This window comes from Anabrus simplex, chromosome 5 (assembly GCF_040414725.1).
Source record: "Anabrus simplex isolate iqAnaSimp1 chromosome 5, ASM4041472v1, whole genome shotgun sequence".
NCBI classification, from domain to species: domain Eukaryota; kingdom Metazoa; phylum Arthropoda; class Insecta; order Orthoptera; family Tettigoniidae; genus Anabrus; species Anabrus simplex.
In genome coordinates this window covers 28,687,999-28,707,884 of record NC_090269.1, presented here as the reverse complement: position 1 = coordinate 28,707,884, position 19,886 = coordinate 28,687,999, and the positions used below count along the sequence as shown (strand labels likewise).

The 19,886-nt window shown below is 41.4% G+C and overlaps 1 protein-coding gene across 3 annotated transcripts in view; it reads left to right on the top strand.

Moving 5' to 3' along the window:
- LOC136873694 (peptidoglycan-recognition protein LE) overlaps nt 1-19,886 on the top strand; it is a 65,198-nt gene that overhangs the window by 27,131 nt on the left and 18,181 nt on the right. For all 3 annotated transcript variants that reach the window (XM_067146822.2, XM_067146821.2, XM_067146823.2), the window contains exons 2-3: nt 5,107-5,661; nt 17,482-17,715. In XM_067146822.2, coding sequence (XP_067002923.2) covers nt 5,107-5,661; nt 17,482-17,715 — 789 coding nt within the window. The remainder of the gene's footprint in view (nt 1-5,106; nt 5,662-17,481; nt 17,716-19,886) is intronic.

The window sequence follows — 19,886 nt, the reverse complement described above, 5'->3', positions numbered from 1 at the left end:
CTCGACCTCCAATTATCTAACCATTGCACTAATTTCTCCAAATACTCAGTATGACACGAGACTGTGGTTATAGGCTCCTGAAAAGGATTCCTGAGACGTTTACCTTTCCACAGGGTTTTGACATTTACTATGTCCCACCAAGTAGAGATTATTTCTATAAAATTTGCTGAACTTTCCCAGCATTCCAAGTTCTTCTTAGGTCCTATTTCCTTCAGGGCAATAGCTAGTGGATGATTAATAAAAATTTTTAATGCCAAAGAAACATGTTGACGTTCCAAATTTGTTGGATACAAAGCTTTTAGTGTCAGGGAGAACCCATATTTTAGAAGATTCTTCTTTTCTAATGAATGCAGATGTTTCAACACACTAAAACATGCAATATGCATCTTCTCATAGTCAGTTATGTCTGGGAAATAGAGTTGCTGGTCCTTTACATTTAACCAGTTATTTCGAACACATTTTAAAATGTGGACGGTGTCTATGATAAAGAAGATCTTTCTGTTTTTGTCTTTGGGATGGCTGTAAACATGCTTCAATTCAGGCGGATCACTAAGAAGAGACACTGCTTTCCTGTTCAGAGCACTGTTATCTGCAATAACTGCTACTACTTCAAAGCCTATTTCTTCCAAACTAAGGATTATTGTTTTCGTAGTGTTAAATAATTCCTCACCATGAATATTAGTGACAGATACAATATGAGCAACATCTTTATAATGTGAAAGTACACTATGGACCATGAAAACATATGCACTTGTGGCGCATTCATCACTGTTCATCGCAGTACCTACTACCCTGCCCTGTTTGAAATCTAATTGGGGTTTGATATGAACCTCATCCATCTACAATAGCACTAATTTGTCTTCTGGAGTGAGTAATGGAAATTTACTCTTCATATAGAGTAGATAATTGTCATTCTTTTCCTGCAGAGGGTTTGTTATAAGCTTTGGGCATATTATTTGCAACGTACGTGGAGCAGGAAGTGTCAAGTTACCAGATCCTCGAATAAATTTGTAACAATGGGGAGGAACTGAATGAGCTAATGAGGAAAATACCATTAACTCCCGCTTTCATTTTTCCCTTCTTTCTTTCTTTTTTCTTTCTTTCTTTCTTCCTTCTTTTTCTTCCTTTGCTATTTGCGACATCAAGATATTTATATTTGAACCAAGTTACAATTCATACAGAATACATTTGCAAAGCTTAAATGAAATAATTCATCACGAAATTGGTAAGAAACATCGTGACAGACAAAAAGTCCGCAAAATGACATAACACGCACTTCACTGAGAGTAAATCGTCTTTAAAGCCTTTGTCAGCCAAAAAGTGATTTAACCTCAACATGCACCAATTTTGACATAAATATGTTATCTTATGACTGGCAGGGTGAGGGGGGGGGGTTCATCTGAAAATTTGCGTCACGAAATGAGTGATACAAAATATGTGAACCCCCTGTGGATTGGGGCGGTAGAATAACACCCACGGTATCCCCTGCCTGTCGTAAGAGGCGACTAAAAGGGGCCCCAGGGACTCTGAACTTTGGATTGTGGGTTGGCGACCATGGGGCCCTTAGCTGATTCCTGGCATTGCTTCCACTTACTTGTAGCAAGCTCCTCATTTTCATCTATCCTATCCGACCTCCTTTGGTCAACTCTTGTTCTTTTTCGACCCCGACGGTATTACGTATGGAGGCCTAGGGAATCCTTCATTTTCACGCCCTTCGTGGCCCTTGTGTTTTTTCGCCGATACCGTCATTTTTCGAAGTGTCGGATCCCTTCCTTTTTTCTCTCTGATTAGTGTTATAGAAAAAATGGTTGCCTGGTTGTACTTCCCCTTTAAACAATAGTCACCACCACCATACAAAATATGTGATGCGATATTACCTAGCAACCGTGCAGGCTGTGATGTGTTTAGAGATGACCATGACTGAGAGAGGGACGTTATCGTACAGATGATCGATGTGATCTTGCAGACTGTGATGTGAAGTATTGTTGGATGGTCATGGCTGAGAGATATATAGAAGGCTCTTTTATTAAAGAGGCCTCATCTCAGCGTACTCTAGAGTATTGATTACTTCATTCGAGGTAGTGGCATACGCCCTGAGTCAGTTGTCCCCTTTCGATGCTTTGAATCCTACACTTGTTGACTCCATATTCCACACAGATGTCCCTCGACAACGATTCGTTAAATGCAAATTAATTAATCGTTAACAATTCGTGTTTAATTTATTGAAATTGTGATCATTTCATTTTCACGAAGCAGACTTTAACACCATTTTTCGATTGAGAAACTTTCAAAAATTTTGAAGAATGTGTCTACATATTTATTGAATATAAAGCTGACATACGACACAAATATATTAGCACTATTAGCGGAACACTCTCCATACAGGCTATGGCGGCTTTTACAAATATATATATTCAGAGATAGAGCAGGAACCATCATATGAAGCAGAAAACTTCATATGGTCATATGCCGTATTCCGAATGGTTTCCAAGATAGAACACATTTAATGTAGGCCTACATTTGAGTTTGGGCTAGCGGCGCGCAGGCATGACTCTTACCCACCCAACCTCTTTGACATTTTATTCTATCCCAACCTACCTCGTTGATTTCAACGTCTTTGCTAGGGATGTCTTTCTGGCATTGAAGAAGCTCGCTGAACGCGCGGTTGTCCATGGTATGTTGTGAATGGAGTAGTGCGAAGGATTGAGAGTCGATCAGAGAGAAGCGTGTTTGTACACTACACTATGCAGACATGGTGAATGTTTACGGCTTCTGGTATGGCAGTGCTCCTGCTACCGCCGGCGGTTCCTGACACGTCGAATTCCTGGTCATAGAGTGTTTAACAGAGTTTTTAGCACATTGCGTGAAACAGGTATTCTTCCATTCTTCTGAACAACCTGTGCAGGAACAGCAAAACATGATCTTTCATGTAATATCCCTGAATACTGGCCATTCCTCCTGGGACATCCTGGTATATGCCTTACGTCACACCAACACAGATAGGTCTTATGACGACGACGGGATAGGAAAGGCCTAGGTGTGGAAAGGAAGCGGCCGTGGCCTTATTTAAGGTACAGGCCAAGCATTTGCCTGGTGTGAAAATGGGCAACCGTGGATAACCATCTTCAAGGCTGCCGAAAGTGGGGTTCGAACCCACTGTCTCCCGAATACACGCTCACAGCTGCAACTTGCTCGGTTGGCTATGAAGGAAGGTTAACCCCATGTCCGGCTGCCTTTACCCCCAAAATTAACCTCGTACTCATTTTGTTTCAGGATAAATAAACCTCAGAGACATTTGTAAATCTCGCTTAGCCATCTTATGTTTAAGTCGCCCATAAAATAATTCATTGTTACCGAGTGAGTTAGCCGTGCGGTTGGGAGCGCGTGGCTGTGAGTCTGCGTGATCCTTTAAAGGTCCGGGTCCACCTGCATTGCAGGCCCTAACGTTACGTCCACCGGGCGAGTTGGCCGTGCGCGTAGAGGCGCGCGGCTGTGAGCTTGCATCCGGGAGATAGTAGGTTCGAATCCCACTATCGGCAGCCCTGAAAATGGTTTTCCGTGGTTTCCCATTTTCACACCAGGCAAATGCTGGGGCTGTACCTTAATTAAGGCCACGGCCGCTTCCTTCCAACTCCTAGGCCTTTCCTATCCCATCGTCGCCATAAGACCTATCTGTGTCGGTGCGACGTAAAGCCTCTAGCAGCAAAAAAACGTTACGTCCCTGAACTGATCCCACGTCCGTCTGGGTGAACCGAATACACCTGTACCACCTCGCGTAGGTAGCCCCTAATGTTGAGAGAGACTTAGTGTAAATCATGTCAAGAAGCTGTTTCTTGTTTTTTTTTTTTGGGGGGGGGGGGGGTATTTTTGTTTCTGTGAGGGTCACGTGGTTACGAACCCCTGTATTCTTACTGCGTGTGAAGTTTGCTACCCTTGCGCTTGTAGTGTTTATGCTGGTGTGTGTGTGTTTTGTAACTGATAATGGGTTAGGATTGGGAAGGAAGACGTGACCATATGTCTTGTTACTCTTGCAGTCACGAGGTATTTGAGTGGAAAAAATATTTCTAGTATGCTCGAGAATTATGTACATGATCTGGAGTGCAACTTCACATTATCTGGTGGATAAAAGAACTATGTGCCTCCGATTTGTAACAATAAACCTAATTATATACTCCCCACGTAGACGGAAATGTCCATAACGCACCATAGTGAAGTGTCTCTCTGGAAAATGAAAGGTTTCATGGTTATGCAATCATAGGTAGCCATTCCGGGAATTATTATCTTACTGGATTAACCATTTTGTGGTTAATAATAATAGTACCGGGCGAGTTGACCGCGCGGCTATGAGCTTGCATCTGGGAGATAGTGGGTGGGTTCGATTCTCACTGTTGGAAGCCCTGAATATGGTTTTCCGTGGTTTCCCATTTTCTCACCAGGCAAATGCTGGGTCTGTACCCTAATTAAGGCCACGGCCGCTTCCTTCCATCTCCTAGACCTTTCCTATCCCATCGTCGTGATGAGACCTATCTGTGTCGGTGCGATGTAAAGCAACTAGCAAAGAAAGACATAATAATAATAATAATAATAATAATAATAATAATAATAATAATAATAATAATAATAATAATAATAATAATAATAATAATAATAATAATGTATAGGCTTAGTGGTGACCTAGCTAGGATAGAATGAATGGTGAAGACGTCATAAAAGCCCAGTCCCAAAGCCAGGGGAATTAACAGTATCAGGGTGTTTTGATTCTGAAAACTGAACCGGGGCCAGCGGACCAAAGAACCATTCTATCCATTTAGCCACAAAGCCAGACTTTAACTTTGCTAAACCTCCACTGATCAGGTGTTGAGTATTGAGAGTGGCAGAGACCAGAGCAGTAGCTTGTGAAGCAGTCTTGATAACACGGCAGGCTTATTCGTTGGCTATTTGCTGCAGCTCAAAACGCTGAAGGCTTGACGTTCACTAAACCACCCATCGAAAAGGGGTATCTAGTGCTAGCCCACGCCTTGATGCCAGCATACGCCACTGGTGTTTATGTACTGCTGGTTGTTATTTTACAATACAATAATAACAATTGTTCTTCTTTTATTGCAGGAATGGATACACCGCTGACAGATGATATTACTTGGAAAGGTAACACCTGGAGCCGTAAGAGCACCCGAATTGGAGTCCTGGGCATAGTGATTATCTGTATCTTACTGAGTGCTGTTGTCGCTTTAGCAGTGCTTCTCTATGAGTCGAGAAATGATCATCCGATACGAGCAGTTTCCATCTCTGAAGGAGTGCACTATGTTCCTAGTGCTGAGCTAATGAGAAGCTCCAATGATGCGTACTCGGGATATACGACCACTAAAGAGATTCCCACTTCTGTGAGCTCGAAAAACAAAGAGATCGAAGAAGCCATCATGGAGAAAATGAGTAGCGAGCGCCAAGTCATGCCAACCACCAGTAGCAACGAGCATGAAGAGCCTTCCACCGCGATCCCAAACACTTTAGAGCACAAAGATACTTCAGCTGAGATCACGATCAAACCTGACAACCAGGAGTCCACAAGCAGCTCAGAGCACGAAGGAACTTCAACAGAGAGCCCTCAGCAAATGGTGTTTCAGGAATTGCTGAAGGAAGAGTTAGAAGCAGTAAAGGATTTGGGTATGCACTATCGTCCGGTTACTAAGTTCTATGAACAGTCTATATGAATCAGTTTTCACCTCAGTTTTAATTTTTTAATTTTTCCTCCTTATACTGTAGCTTAATTATATTACCTAAATCTAGAGAAGTCGTGTAGGAGAGTAATAATAATAATAATAATAATAATAATAATAATAATAATAATAATAATAATAATAATAATAATAGGTGCTCAAATACGTCAGCCTCGTGTCAGTATATTTACTGGCACGTAAAAAAACTCCTGCGTGATAAATTCCGGCAGATTGGCGTCTCCAAAAACCGTAACATTATTAGTGGGACGTAAAAACAACAACATCAAATGGCAGTGTTGTCTGATAATCAACGTAAATGTCTATGATTGTCTGTAGTGATTAACCTTTCATACCACGATGTCACCTTTGGGTCTGTGACCTTACTATTAGGTCCCTAGGATAACAAGAACATTACAGTAATAATAATAATAATAATCGTCATCATCATCATTATGTATTCTGCCCACAAGCAGGTTTCACAACACAGCTCTCCATGCTCTCCTGTTTTCTGCCATCCTTTTCAGATCCTTGTAAGTTGCTCGCTCTTTGATGTCATCTATCATCTTGTACCTTCTCCTTCCGCAAACTAATCCTTCCAGTGCGTCCGTTAAGAAACACTCCCGTCTCAATAAGTGTGCCATCCAGTTCTTCTTTCTCTTATAACTTGCAGTAATCTTCTCGTCTCACCAACCCTTTCCAATCCTTTCTCATTTCTCACACTTTCCATCCAGCTTATTCTCTCCATTCTCCTCCACATCCACATCTCAAACACCTCTTGCCTTCTTTCATCTTCTCTTCTCAATGTCCACGTCTCCGCCCCATACAATGTCACACTCCAAACAAAGCTCTTACCAAGTTTTATCTTTCTCAAACTGTTGTGATGATTCCTGCGCACATCTAGCTTGCGAGATCCGAAGAATGCAGTAACACGAAACTTCATGTTTGCTTGTCAGCAATATTATTGCGAGCCTTGTGGTTAGAAACTCTACAATACAGTGGTTACGTGCCAGATGCGACCACGCTGATATCGCGCTGCTAGCGACCGAGTGGATCAAGCATCGTGCCACATGCGACCAATCTGTCAGTCAGTCAGTCAGTCACCGCTGATCTCTATTTAGGGAATCGCCGAAGTGACAGATTGCTTATTGGTTGTTTGCCTAGCCTTTTCTTAAATAATTTCAGAGAATTTGGAAATTAATCGAACATTTTCCTTGGTAAATTATTCCAAGTCCGCCTCTGTGGCGTAGTGGTTAGTGTGATTAGCTGTCATTCCCAGAGGCCAGGGTTCGATTCCCGGTTCTGCCACGAAATTTGAAAAGTGGTACGAGGACTGGAACGGGGTTCACTTAGCCTCGGGAGGTCAACCGAGTAGAGAGGGGTTCGATTCCCCCCTCAGCCATCCTCGAAGTGGTTTTCCGTGGTTTTTCACGTCTCCTTCAGGCGAATGCTGGGATGGTACGTAACTTAAGGCCACGGCCGTTTCCTTCCCTCTTCCTTGTCTATCCCTTCCAATCTTCCCGTACCCTCACGAGCACCTGCTCAGCATAGCAGGTGAGGCCGCCTGGGAGAGCTACTGGTCCTGCTTCCCAGTTTTATCCCCCGAAGCAAAGTCTCATACTCCAGGACACTGCCCTTGAGGCGGTAGAGGTGGGATCCCTAGCCGAATCCGCGGGAAAAACCAACCCTGGGGGGTAAACAGATTAAGAAAGAAAGAAAGAAAGAAAGAAATTATTCCAACCCTAATTCCCTTCCTTATAAACGAATATTTCCCTCAACTTGTCTTCTTGAATTCCTACTTCATCTTCATACTGAGATCTTTCCTATTTTTCAAAGCACCACTCAAACTTATTCGTCTACTAATGTCATTTCACGCCATCTCTCCACTGACAGCTCGGAACATACCGCTTAGTCGAGCAGCTCGTCTCCTTTTTCCCAAGTTTTAGCGTAACGGTGCTGGCAAGAGTCCAGAAAATTACAGCACTGTAATCCTCCCTCCAACTGTGTTATTTTGGTGCATCAGTTACCTTCCATCTGTATATGCCGGAATGTGGTTTGATTATGTAACGTGATCTCACGAAACTTCGAAGTATCTGAATAATTGCTACCATTTCCTATGATTCCCTTGAACGTTTTCATATTTTTAGCGCATAACGTTTAGTGCCGGGAGGTCCGAGGACATGTTCGGCTCGCCAGATCTGTAGCTCCTTTTCCCGGTACACCGCCTGGGAGTGAGCTACATGTACTACTGTGTGAGGGTGTTGTATGTGGGTGTAATTGTAATTGTACGGACCAGAAATGGGAAGAAAGTGATCGTGGCCCTGAGAGAGGTACCATTCCGGCACTTGGCTGGAAATGAAAATAGGAAATCGTGAAAAATCATTTTTGAGGATGGCCGACGGGGGATTCGAACCCAGCCGTCTCCCGAAATAGCCGTAACAGGCAGTGCCGTAACGCACTGAGATAGCCTGTTTGGTAACTTCTCCCAGACATGGAATAATAATGTTATTGACTTTATGTCTCATTGACTATTTTTACGGTTTTCGAAGACGTCGAGGTGTCGGAATTTAGTCCCGCGGGAGTTCTTTAACTTGCCAGTAAATCTACCGACACGGGGCTGACGTATTTGAGCACCTTCAAATACCACCTGCCTGAGCCAGGATCGAACCTGCCAAGTTGGGGTCAGAAGGACAGCGCCTCAATCGTCTGAACCACTCAGCCAGGCCCCAGACATGGAAACACAGCTTTAAATATGGGCATGTTGTAAGATAAAATGTAAACACATCACTAGATTTCATGTTGTAAAAAGCTACCAGTTTTCCGCTGTAATTTCTTCAAAAGCAACTTAGGATGATGCTGCTCTGTCATTTCTGTTTCTCGAAAATCCAGGGACTGAACATCATGATCCCCAAGAACTGTGTTTATTGATAAGGTAACTGCAAAACAAATATAATCACCGTGCTGAGTGGCTCAGGCGGTTGAAGGGCTGGCCTTCTGACCTCAACTTGACGGGTTCGATTCTGGCTCAGTCCGGTGGTATTTGAAGGTGCTCAAATACGTCAGCCCCGTATCGGTAGATTTACTGGGACGTAACGGCATTATTATTATTATTATTATTATTTACTAACTTTAACCTTCGTTAAAATATAACTGAACTTGTGTTATTGTAGTATTCAGTATAGAATTACCTGATTGTACATCCCACCCTCCCGCATTTTTAGGGTTTTGACCTTAAAATATGTCTTGCATTATTTATGACCCATCTATGCAAGGGCGCCCATGCTCGGGGGCAAGGGGGGGCCGCGGCCCCCCTCTAGCTCTCAGGGAAAGGCAAAAATGTAATGTAGTCAGGTGTTTTTCTTTCAATAAAATGATTTAAAAGTCGGTATTATGTAGAAGTTGTAGTACCGACCTCACCAACAGGAAGAGGATAGTACGGGCGTTATTCTACTGTGGAATACAAGTCGTCATTCATCTTCCAAAATTTAAAAAATTCTACATACGCCCAAGTCTAGGGCCCCCCTCTACAAACTGTCATATGGGCGCCCATACATCTATGTTTTCTCTTGCGGAGGAATATCTCTATTTATGGCATTCCAAACTATACATTACACTGATGTACTTTTCAACGACGAGTTCTTGAGTTGGTTTTAGATATTACCTCAGTGTGTGATATAATGTATGCATGTTTTATTTGATATATTCATTAATTCCTATTTATAACCCTTTGATGCAGTCGTTGGGATTGTCCTCCATAAAGATTCATATCGTCTGTATTTACCGACGACTAATTCAGTGTACATTATTGAATGTTGTGCACGGTTTGTAGTTATAGTTGTTCGCTGTTTGAACAGAACAAAGAACAATTTCATTCCCAACCCGTAAGGGGTTCTATAAATGTTTGGCCTATTTTCTAATTTTTTCTTGTTCTGATTTAGCTTACCTTATATTGGATGATGGACATAACTTACTAAATTAAAACTGGGTCGTCAACACCGGTCGTATCCAGCACAGTACAAATTAGGTGGTCGCTAGTGACGCGGGTCGCATGCGGTACGGTCGCAACTGGCACGGCACCAGTACAGTATTCCCTTTCGTCTCTGACAACTCAGTGTGAAACACGTCTTAGATTTTTGTAATGCCCGGCTGGGCCGGGGATTTTATTCTTTAGCGAGTAATTCTGATAAGACTCGAACTCCTGCGGAGCTAAATTCCGGCACCAGATTACTTTTTATTATTGGGTATGCATGTTGAGTATTCAGTACGAAGGTGGGCTGGATTCTCCAAATTATTATTATCACTCTCACCTCAAACAGAAGTCGAATTTGAGATGATTCAATTAAACACACAGGCTTTTAATCTACATTCATTTAGTTAGCATATTTGATGCCCAAGTGTAGGAGCCACCGGTTTGATTCCTAGTCGGGTCAGCGATTTTAGTTTTAATTCCTTGTAGCTCATTGGTTGAGTGTTTTGAATTTAACGCACAATAATTGAGTTATTATGATAGTAAGTAGTCCAAGGAAAAGGGTGCCGAGTTCCATTCCCAGTCGGGCTGGGGATTTTTAAATTTCTCGCAGCTCAAATGTTAGGTGTTAAGTGATGTAAACATTACAGCGGGTAATTACAAGTCTCCGGGTTTCAAATCTACGGCTCAGAGCTCACTGCGGAAAGAATAAACTTTGTATTCCCTGTCTCAGCAAATAAGTTACTTCCAAGTCTAGTCAACTTGCTCGTACCGGTAATTTATTTGTTTGCTGAGATGTGCATACTAGGCTAAATGCAAAAACAATGAACTTGGTATTTCGTGTCTCAGCAAATAATTCCAAGTCTAATCAACTTGCTCGTACAGTCAATTTTTTTCTGAGATGGACATACTGTTACGTCCTCACCTTATTTGCTGCATTCTCTCTCCGTATTCGGTTAATATACTTTGTGCTAATCGTTGACAGTTCGTCTTCAGTGAAACAAAAGTTCGTCATCGATTCCAGGTTGGGTTGGCGATTTTTAACATTTTCTTCTTCTTATGCACTTAAGCTCCTTAGTTCTGAGTCCAAGTGAGTTCTAGATTCTAAACCCCGAGACGGCGATTTTTTCTTTGCTCAGAGTTAGAAGTTTGGATTTTCGGAGTTAGTTATTTGAATAGCATTTCAACTTTGAGTCCAAGCGAGCTCCAGGTTCGAATCTTAGTTCGGTTGGTGATTTTTAACTTTAAATTCTTGTACCGCTAAAGCCAGGTGTTTCAGTTAAACGCACAAGCTTTTAAGGTGCAGTCATGCTTGTTTGCTGCTTACTTAGAGGAGCCATAGGTTCGATTCCTAGTCGGGTCGTCGATTTTTAAAATTCATTATAGCTCGAAGGTTGGGTGTTTTGAATTTAACGCAAAATCATTGTTTACCATAATATTCAGCAGTCCAATGGAAAGAGTGCCGAGTTCGAATCGCAGTCGTGCTGGGGATTTTTAATTTCTCCCAACTCAAACGTTAGGTGTTTTGAATTAAACGCACGCTTTCAATACGCAGTCAGTTACTTAGCATTATACTCAGCAGTCCAAAGAGAAGAGCCCTGAGTTCCATTCGCAATCATGTGTAGCGCTAACATTTTCCGATCTGAACACAAAGTTTTAATCTCCAAGTGATGTCAACAATATTTAAGCTGCTATAAGGCTCTAGAGTTCAAATCTATAAACTCGATATATTACAATAAAAATGTATGTGTTCAAAACACTAAACCCAACAGTGCGTTACGTATCACCTAAGTTGCTAGCGCCTGTGACTGTGTAGCCGCTCGCCTTCAAGACCTTGAAGTAGATTTCTGAAGTTACGTCCCTATGAATAAAGTACATTATTAAACTTTACACCATTCCCCCTAGTCCCGTGTCACCAACTTGTTCCAAGTTCAGCTATGAGCCTTAGACTAGCTCATTATTTTTAACGCTTTTGCCCTTTTGCCCTTCAGCCCTATTGCCCTTTTGCCATATAGCTCTTTTGCCCCTTTGCCCTTTTCCCATTTAGCCTTTTTCCCTTTGGGCCTTTAGTCCTTTTAACCTTTTGCCCTTTATCCCTTTCTCCCTTTTGCCATTCAGCCCTTTTGCCCTTTATCGGAGGAGCAAGTCTTTAAGTCTATGAGGAGGAGGAATAGGTAGTCATACGCTAATAGGTTTATGAGGAGCAGAAAGAGGTAGTTATACGCTACTGGGTGTATAAGGAGGATAGATTTGTCTGTTAGGAGGAGGATTTGAGTATTGTAAACTGTCACCGTTTTAGCAATCCAGAGTTCAAACGTATGCATATTTTTTCACACAGACAGGGGTGATGACATGTACGAGTACCTGGCTAAATGCATTAAAAGCTACGATCGCAAACTTTTTGCTAGGTTAGTAACCCTAGCTGCATGTAGAAACAATTTTGATGAGACGTGACATTATTCGCTTCATAATACTTTTTCAGCATTCCTTTTTCTGTAGAGGATTGAGCTGTGCTAAATACAAAAAATCAATGAACTTCGTATTTTCTATCGCAGCAAATACTTCCAAGTCTAATCAACTCGTACATACTGCTGCGACCGCAATTCATACTACATTCACTGCATTCCCTCTCCGTGAGCTAACAGTTCACACTTAGTCTTCAGTGAAGGAAAAGCTCGTCATCGATTCCAGGTCGGGTTGAGGATATTTAACATTTGTTCTTCTTATTCACTTACGCTCTTTAGTTCTGAGTCTAAGTGAGCTCCAGGTTCGAAACCCCAAGTAGGTGATTTTTTCTTTGCTCAGAGTTAGATGTTTGAATTTTTGGAGTTTAGATATTTGAATAGTACTTCAGCGTTGAGTCCAAGCGAGCTCCAGATTTGAATCCTGGTTCGTTCGGTGAGTTTTAACTTTCAGTTCTTGTAGCGCCAAATCCATGCGTTCCAATTAAACATATAAGCTGTTAATGTACAGTTAATTTTTAGTTAGCATGGTTGTTTGCCGCCCAAGTAAAGGAGATACGGTTTCGATTCCTAGTCGGGTTGGCGAAATTTTTAATTTCTTGTAGCTCGAAGGTTGGGTGTTTCTGAATTTAACGCACGATCGGTAGTCCAAGGGAAAGAGTGTCGAATTCAATTTCCAGTGGGGGTGGGAACTTTTTTAATTTCCCGTAGCTCAAACGTTTAGATGTTTTGCATTAAACGCACGCTTTCAATACAGAGTCATTTACTTAGCATGATACTCAGAAGTCGAAGGAGACGAGCCCTGGGTTCCCTTCACAGTCATGTGTAGCGTGAATATTTTTTTCGGTTCTGAACAGAGAGTTTTAATCTCTAAGTGATGTAAGCAATATTGTAAGCTTCTGCAAGTCTCTAGAATCCAAATCTAAAAGCTCTAAATGTTACAATCAAAAATTCAGTTTTCCAAACACTAGAAACAACAGCGTGTTACGCATCAGCTCTGTTACTAGCGTATTTGACTCAGCGGTCGTTCAGCTTCGAGCTCCAAAGATGCTTCCCAATGTTACACCCTTATGAATAAAGCGTATGTACTAAGCCTTATACCAGGTTCCTAGTCCCATTAATACTATGTGTGTAGCCACCATGTTATTCCCAGCTCAGGTCCAAAAAACCCCTGGACTATGTCTCGTCTTGTCTAGTTAGGTTGAGCCTGGGATCGAATCTCGAACTAGACTCTGTAACGCCCTTTTAAGGTTAAGCCTGGCGTCAAATACGTGCCTGTTAGCTTAAACTTGCACTCTTGGCCATAATAACGTTGGCAGTTAGATTCAGTTTACACTTTTTAGCATCAAACTAGGGTCTGTAATATTAAGGCCCGTAAGCCTAGGTTCAAATCCGGTGTCTGTGAGGCCAAGCCTGAACACGTCGTGCCTGTTAGATTAAGCTTGAACTGATACCCATAATCGCGTTAGCTGTTAGGTTAAGCTTTCACTCTTGGACATCAAAGTTGGGTCTGTAAGGTTAACGCCCTTAGGTCTAGCGTCGAATCCATGGTCTTTGAGGTTAGGCCTGAAAACGTAGATAGCGTAACGTCATGTGAGGTTAAGGGCATGTCAGGTCATGTGACGTTAAGCATGCACTCTTAGTCAGCACATTCCGTGAGACGGAGGCCTCTCCCAGGAGCCGGAGGTGGAGGTGGCCGCCGGACCATCCATAAGTAACTACTGTACATCATAGCGTTTTATGTATAGATATTATTATTAATAATAATAATAATAATAATAATAATAATAATAATAATAATCGTTACGGGAATAGCATGGAATAGAGCGGTGAGAGAAAGTGCCGGGGTGAATGGGCAGACAAGGAAATGACCAGAGCATAAGTTAAAGCACTAAATTTTGAAATGGTATTTCTTTCCTTCCTTTTTATTTTCAAATTTGATAGATAGATAACCTTGAATGAAAAACAACAATACAGTGATGAGCTCGTAATTTCCCACAACAACATTGACTTAAAGTAAAAGATCAGGTACAAAATTAGAGTGAATTATCTACGTGATAATTTACAAGGGATGAGCATTATACCTCTAAACAGGCATAATTTTACAAGGGCATCTTTGCTCCACTCATTTACATTCTAAGAGACTAAGCTCCAAACGTAACTACAGTCCAGCCTCTCAAAGGCACACGCTTCTTACAAAATTATGCCTGATAGACTTCAAATACTGATTTTACCGTCATTTCTGCCCAACAGTCTTTTACATATTCGTCTATCAAAGACTACAATTTAGACGGGGGCAATGGGTGCCTATACTAAATGGCCTTAATGTAAAAATAAAAGGTTTAACACGATCGACCATGAACAAAGGCTAGGAAACATTTGCTGTCTTTTTAGACAAACTCTTAAACCCTAAACGGGCTCATGGCTCGAAGATGCAGAGGCTAAGCCTACACTACAGAGGGGTGTCTAAACGAGAATTTTAAAAGCCGAAAGAGTGTTAAGATTTTAGAGGTTTAAAAAATGTTTAGTCACCCCATACCAAGTTGAATGGGAATCAATAGAGGGTGAACATTCTTTGTTCCCTTAATTTATATATTCCCCAGTAGGGATTTGAACGAAGTCCTCAGACTTACTGAAGATTTACATTTAAACTATGACTTTAGACTACATTAAGAAGAGAAGTTTGAAACCTTCCACTCAAGTTCTCTGCCTGGAGCTATCACATATTAAGAAATTTCTACCTCTACCTTGAGTAGCTGGGCCTTCCGAACGACGACAGACAGCTCCTGCCACCAAATAATACGCCATTCTCACTAGTCCGGAACGATGGAGATGGCAATACGGCCCTAAAGCGCCCAACTTGTATAGCATCTCTGAGGGAAAGTTTCCAGAACTCTTTACAGATAGGCTGGATGCCTGTACACATCCCCAATTTTAATTGACTAGAGCAAATATTTCAAAAATTCCTGATTAGTTAATGACTAAGGAAGAAGTAAGCCGTAGGAGTGTTAAAAACTACACATTAAAAAATCTGCAAAAACTAAGCTTAACATTTAAAAATTGAAATTCCTTCAAGAATTAATTGTCCTTAATCCCGCCAGAGGGGGCACCTGGGCCGATGGTAGAGACATCTAGTGGTTGAAGGTCCAAGTATCTTGTATTACATTAGTTCAAGATTCATAGCACAGATGGCCTTATAAAAGGCGCGCAGTTCAACGCGACGGCGAAGGTGTACGTTCGGTGCAAAATAATAATTACCTAGCAAGTAGGCCGTGCGGTTAGGGTCGCGTGTCTGTGAGCTTGCATTTGGATTCGAATACCAGGTGGTGGTGGTGATTATTGTTTTAAGAGGAAGTACAACTGGGCAACCATCCTCTACATAACACTAATCAGAAGGAAAATTGGAAGGGATCCGACACTTCGAAAAATGAAGATATCGGCCAAAGAAAGACAAGGGCCACGAAGGGCGTAAAAATGAAAGACTCCCTAGCCCTCGCAAACCTAATAGCGTCGGGATCGGAAGAGAACAAGAGTTGACCAAGGGAGGCCGGATAGGATAGATGAAAGTGAGGAGCCTGGTACAAGTAAGTGGAAGCAATGCCAGGACTCAGCTAAGGGCCCTGTGGTCGCCAACCCACGCTCCAAAGTTCAGAGCCCCTGGGGCCCCTATTAGTCGCCTCTTACGACAGGCAGGGGATACCGTGGGTGTTATTCTACCGCCCCCACCCACAGGGGAGTTCGAATACCACCGTCGGCAGCCCTAAAGATGGTTTTCCGTGATTTTCCAGTTTAACACAAGGCAACTGCTGGGGCTGTATCTTAATTAAGACCTTCGATGTGTTAGTGCGACGTTAAACCACTAGAAAAAAGAAATCATTTTCAGCATATGTAGCATCGGTATAGCTAGTAGGATATGACTAGAGGGTTTAAGACTGGTTCCCATTACACGCCGTTCTGTCCCTAGTGAAAATCCCACCAGAAGTCACTAAGATTCTAACGCGGGACATTATGTTTGGAAAACGAGCGGCTAAACAACATGAACATTAATTATATCGTTACTTACAATGCTTAAGATACCGGGCTGGTGGGTGGTACAGATAATATTAAAACAATATAAAATACCATATTATACAAAAAAAACTTGTTTTCTTATACAGATTCCGGGTGAACTATATTAAGTGTCCTTCCACTTTTAACTAAGATGTTCAGTATAGTGTGTTTGCCTTTCAAACTCCTGTATAACCCACGTTCAGTTGACCATGGGAGAAGCATCGTTTCCGAAGATCGAGTACTACAATTTTAAGCGATTGACCTTGTGCTTCGTTGATGCACATAGTGAAACTGAAACAGACGAGGAACTGCAGACTTCTATATTGAAACTATATATCCGAAGGGATGAATAATACTTCGCTCGCGGCATGTCCAGTCATGGTGGTCGCTTCAATATTCGGCATCAGTTTCGTGACTGAGTGTCGTGTTCCATTTTAAGGAGGATTCATATTCCTAAGAAGGATAATCGGTGCCACAATCACTCGTTCCAAGATATTTGAGGGTACTCCAGGTGATTCCAAGTTGTTCAAAAGGTCTGTCGTGTAGTTGACAGCCTCATTTGTACTACATGTCGTGTTTATAGACTTGTAAATTTGTAGAATACCTGGTAATTCTTTTAAAAGTTGCTTGTTGATGACGCTGACAGCTTCATTTCTTGGAGCAAGAATTGCCCCTTGACACAACCATGCGTGATCGGTGAAATACTGTGTCCACCTATAAAAAGAATTGGCTGGGAATCACACACATCCACACAGAAAAACACTTCAGGATATCACGGACTGAATATGGTTTCTCGTGCCGAGGACCGAAAATGGCTTTTTATGTCGTGGACTAAAATGGCTTCTTGACTTGTATTACCTATCTCATGTACGTTTCTTAGAGACAGTGAATCTATGCATTTAATCCTGGTGACAACACGTTGGATTGTCATATCCCAAAACACGTTTTCTGCCGGTTTTTCATTCGTAACTCACTAAGGAACATGAAAATTAAAAATCTGACTTCGAAGTGCATTTGAACACTCTTTCATCTACCTGTGTTCAAACTTTCACACCTCTGCTTGCCGTAGATTTGGCACAAACACATAATTATAAAGATTATTCTGACCCAGATGGCAGTTCTACGTTCCATCTTTCGAAAATAAGACTATGTGTAAGCACAGAGTTTCGTGCCGCACTCAACGAGTACGAGATCCGGCGAAGGGCCTGCTTTAGATATGCTTAGTCATTCTTTCTGATCATTATTTTCATTGATCATACCTCCTTTACTCACTTATTTCCTCTGTTTGCAGCGACTCCCATGAATATATCTTCAAACGACACCATGACGGCTGCTGTTATCACTGTCATTGAGCTGGAATTGGACTTCTCCAATGACACGGATTATGATGAATTATCCGAAATAGATTGCGGTGGCACATCCGAAATTATATTCGGTGAAGAATTGGAACTGGGATACGGCAAAACATCCGAAATGGAATATGACAATTATGACGACGAAGGCGAACGAATGCTCAACGATTCAGGTAAGAAAATATTCTTTAACTTTATGTAACAATGAGTATTATTTGGAAGAAGGGCTATTAAATAGTTAGAAGTATGGTTCTTCGCATTACTTTATGTACGATTTCGCGAAAAGGAAACAATTTTCGCGTTGAAGATATGATAATAAGCTTTTGGGCTTATGCAGTGTCAAGACCGACTCCAATCCTCAGACCGTAATATTAAAAAAACATGGCGGCCGAAGTAGTCGGACTGCTGGTATTGGCTAATACGAAAATATCACGTACATATTATATAAACGGCGGTAATTTAACATGATAAATGTAACAACATAGTGAAAATCACTTTTACACGTATGAAAACGCTTCACCGACAAGTACGCACCACATATAATAAACTAGAATCACATATGTTCTACTAGAAAAGAGACCAACAAGGTGATTATTTAGAAAATTCAGTTCGTCAAATAACGTTTTCTCTTAAGATTTCACTTCGCTGGATAGATGAAAATACATGATAAAACTGTTAAAATGATATTTCTAACATCATTTTGAATGTTTAAAAATATATTAAGGTGCGAAATTCCTCGATTTATTCGCTCTCATGAGAACTGTGAAACATAATTTGTTACCTTAGTTTTGTAGTGGTAGACAATTTCTTAAATTCAGCACCCAATGAATGGGGAGTACACCCAAAATGATAATGCTATTGGCTTTACGTACCACTAACTACATTTTTACGGTTTTCGGAGACTTCGAAATGCCAAAATTTAGTCCTGCAGTAGTTCTTTTACGTGCCAGTAAATCTACCGACACACGGCGGACGTATTTGAGCACCTTCAAATACCACCGGACTGAGCTAAGATCGAATCTGCCAATTTGGGGACAGAAGGCCAGCGCCTTAACCGTCTGAGCCACTCAGCCCAAGTACACCCGTAATGATTATGTTAACCCAGTGAACGGCCCTGGTAATGTTAACATAATGTTGACGTATGGCATAGCAGCACTTCACACAACGATAGTAACCTTAGTAATGAAACGTTCAGACACTAAAGATATAATAGCTTTTTACCCATTAAAGAACATGAGTGCAAAATCTCTATTGACTAAACATTGATATTTAACCACATGGACGAGCTTCAGTTCGGCGCTGTCTGCTTGATAACAGATAACCACAACATGAATATGAAGGTGTTGGTAGTGTAAAACCCTACGTTACAAACCCAGCTAATCCCTCAAGTCGACTACTTCTGTGTAACAGTATACAGATTGCTCCATCTGTCACACTTACAAGTTTTGTTATACTGCAAGATCCAGCCAAATATTTCCGCAGGCAAAGCACAGCTTATTGTAAAATACACTTGCATCTAAATCACTCGACATTTTGAAGCACATAGACACTGACGGAATAACACAATATCAGCTCTATTCTATCTAAATTAATATTTTTCGAGAAACACGAATAGTTTAGAAGTAGATAAATGGCTTCCCTAACCTCAGACTTATTCTCAAAATGATGTATGCACGCTACAGTTTTCTCATGGACTTCAAAATAATCACGATGTATATTCCTAATCCATTTCTCTCTTAATGTTCTATTCCGTAGGAAACTTAAGAATAGTTGTATGAGAGGCATTGCCATAGTTAGACTAAAATCTGGTCCACCTAGTGCACTCATGGTCTTTGATGGGTAAAAACACGATCCAAACAAGCACATTCGCACATTACTCTGTATAATTACAGATCCTATGTGTCCACTGACTCATATAAATACACTCGCACACTTATATTCTACAAAGAAACTAACACTTATCGTCAACTTTCATAAAATTACACCGACTACATACGATAACAACAAACCAAAACAAACCCACATTTCCAACAAATTCCGGCTACTCGATTCGCCATCTTTGAACGATCGAGAGTAGCATTAAGGTCTGAGGATTGGAGTCGGTCTTGACAGTGTCAAGAAAACAGGGTGAAATTCTTTCCGTTTTGCAGAGAATTTCGCTCTGCGTCTCCAGAAGAAAATCTTGTCTGTTATCGAGCAAGACTTCTCTAATAATGAAGGCTTGAATCAAAGAGGATGTATATACAGATAGAGATGAAACTCAATAGTAAATTTCGCTGCCAAGCCAAATGGCACTTGTTGTTCTAGTCCGCAATCAGAGATAGCGCAACAATGCGCATTGTGT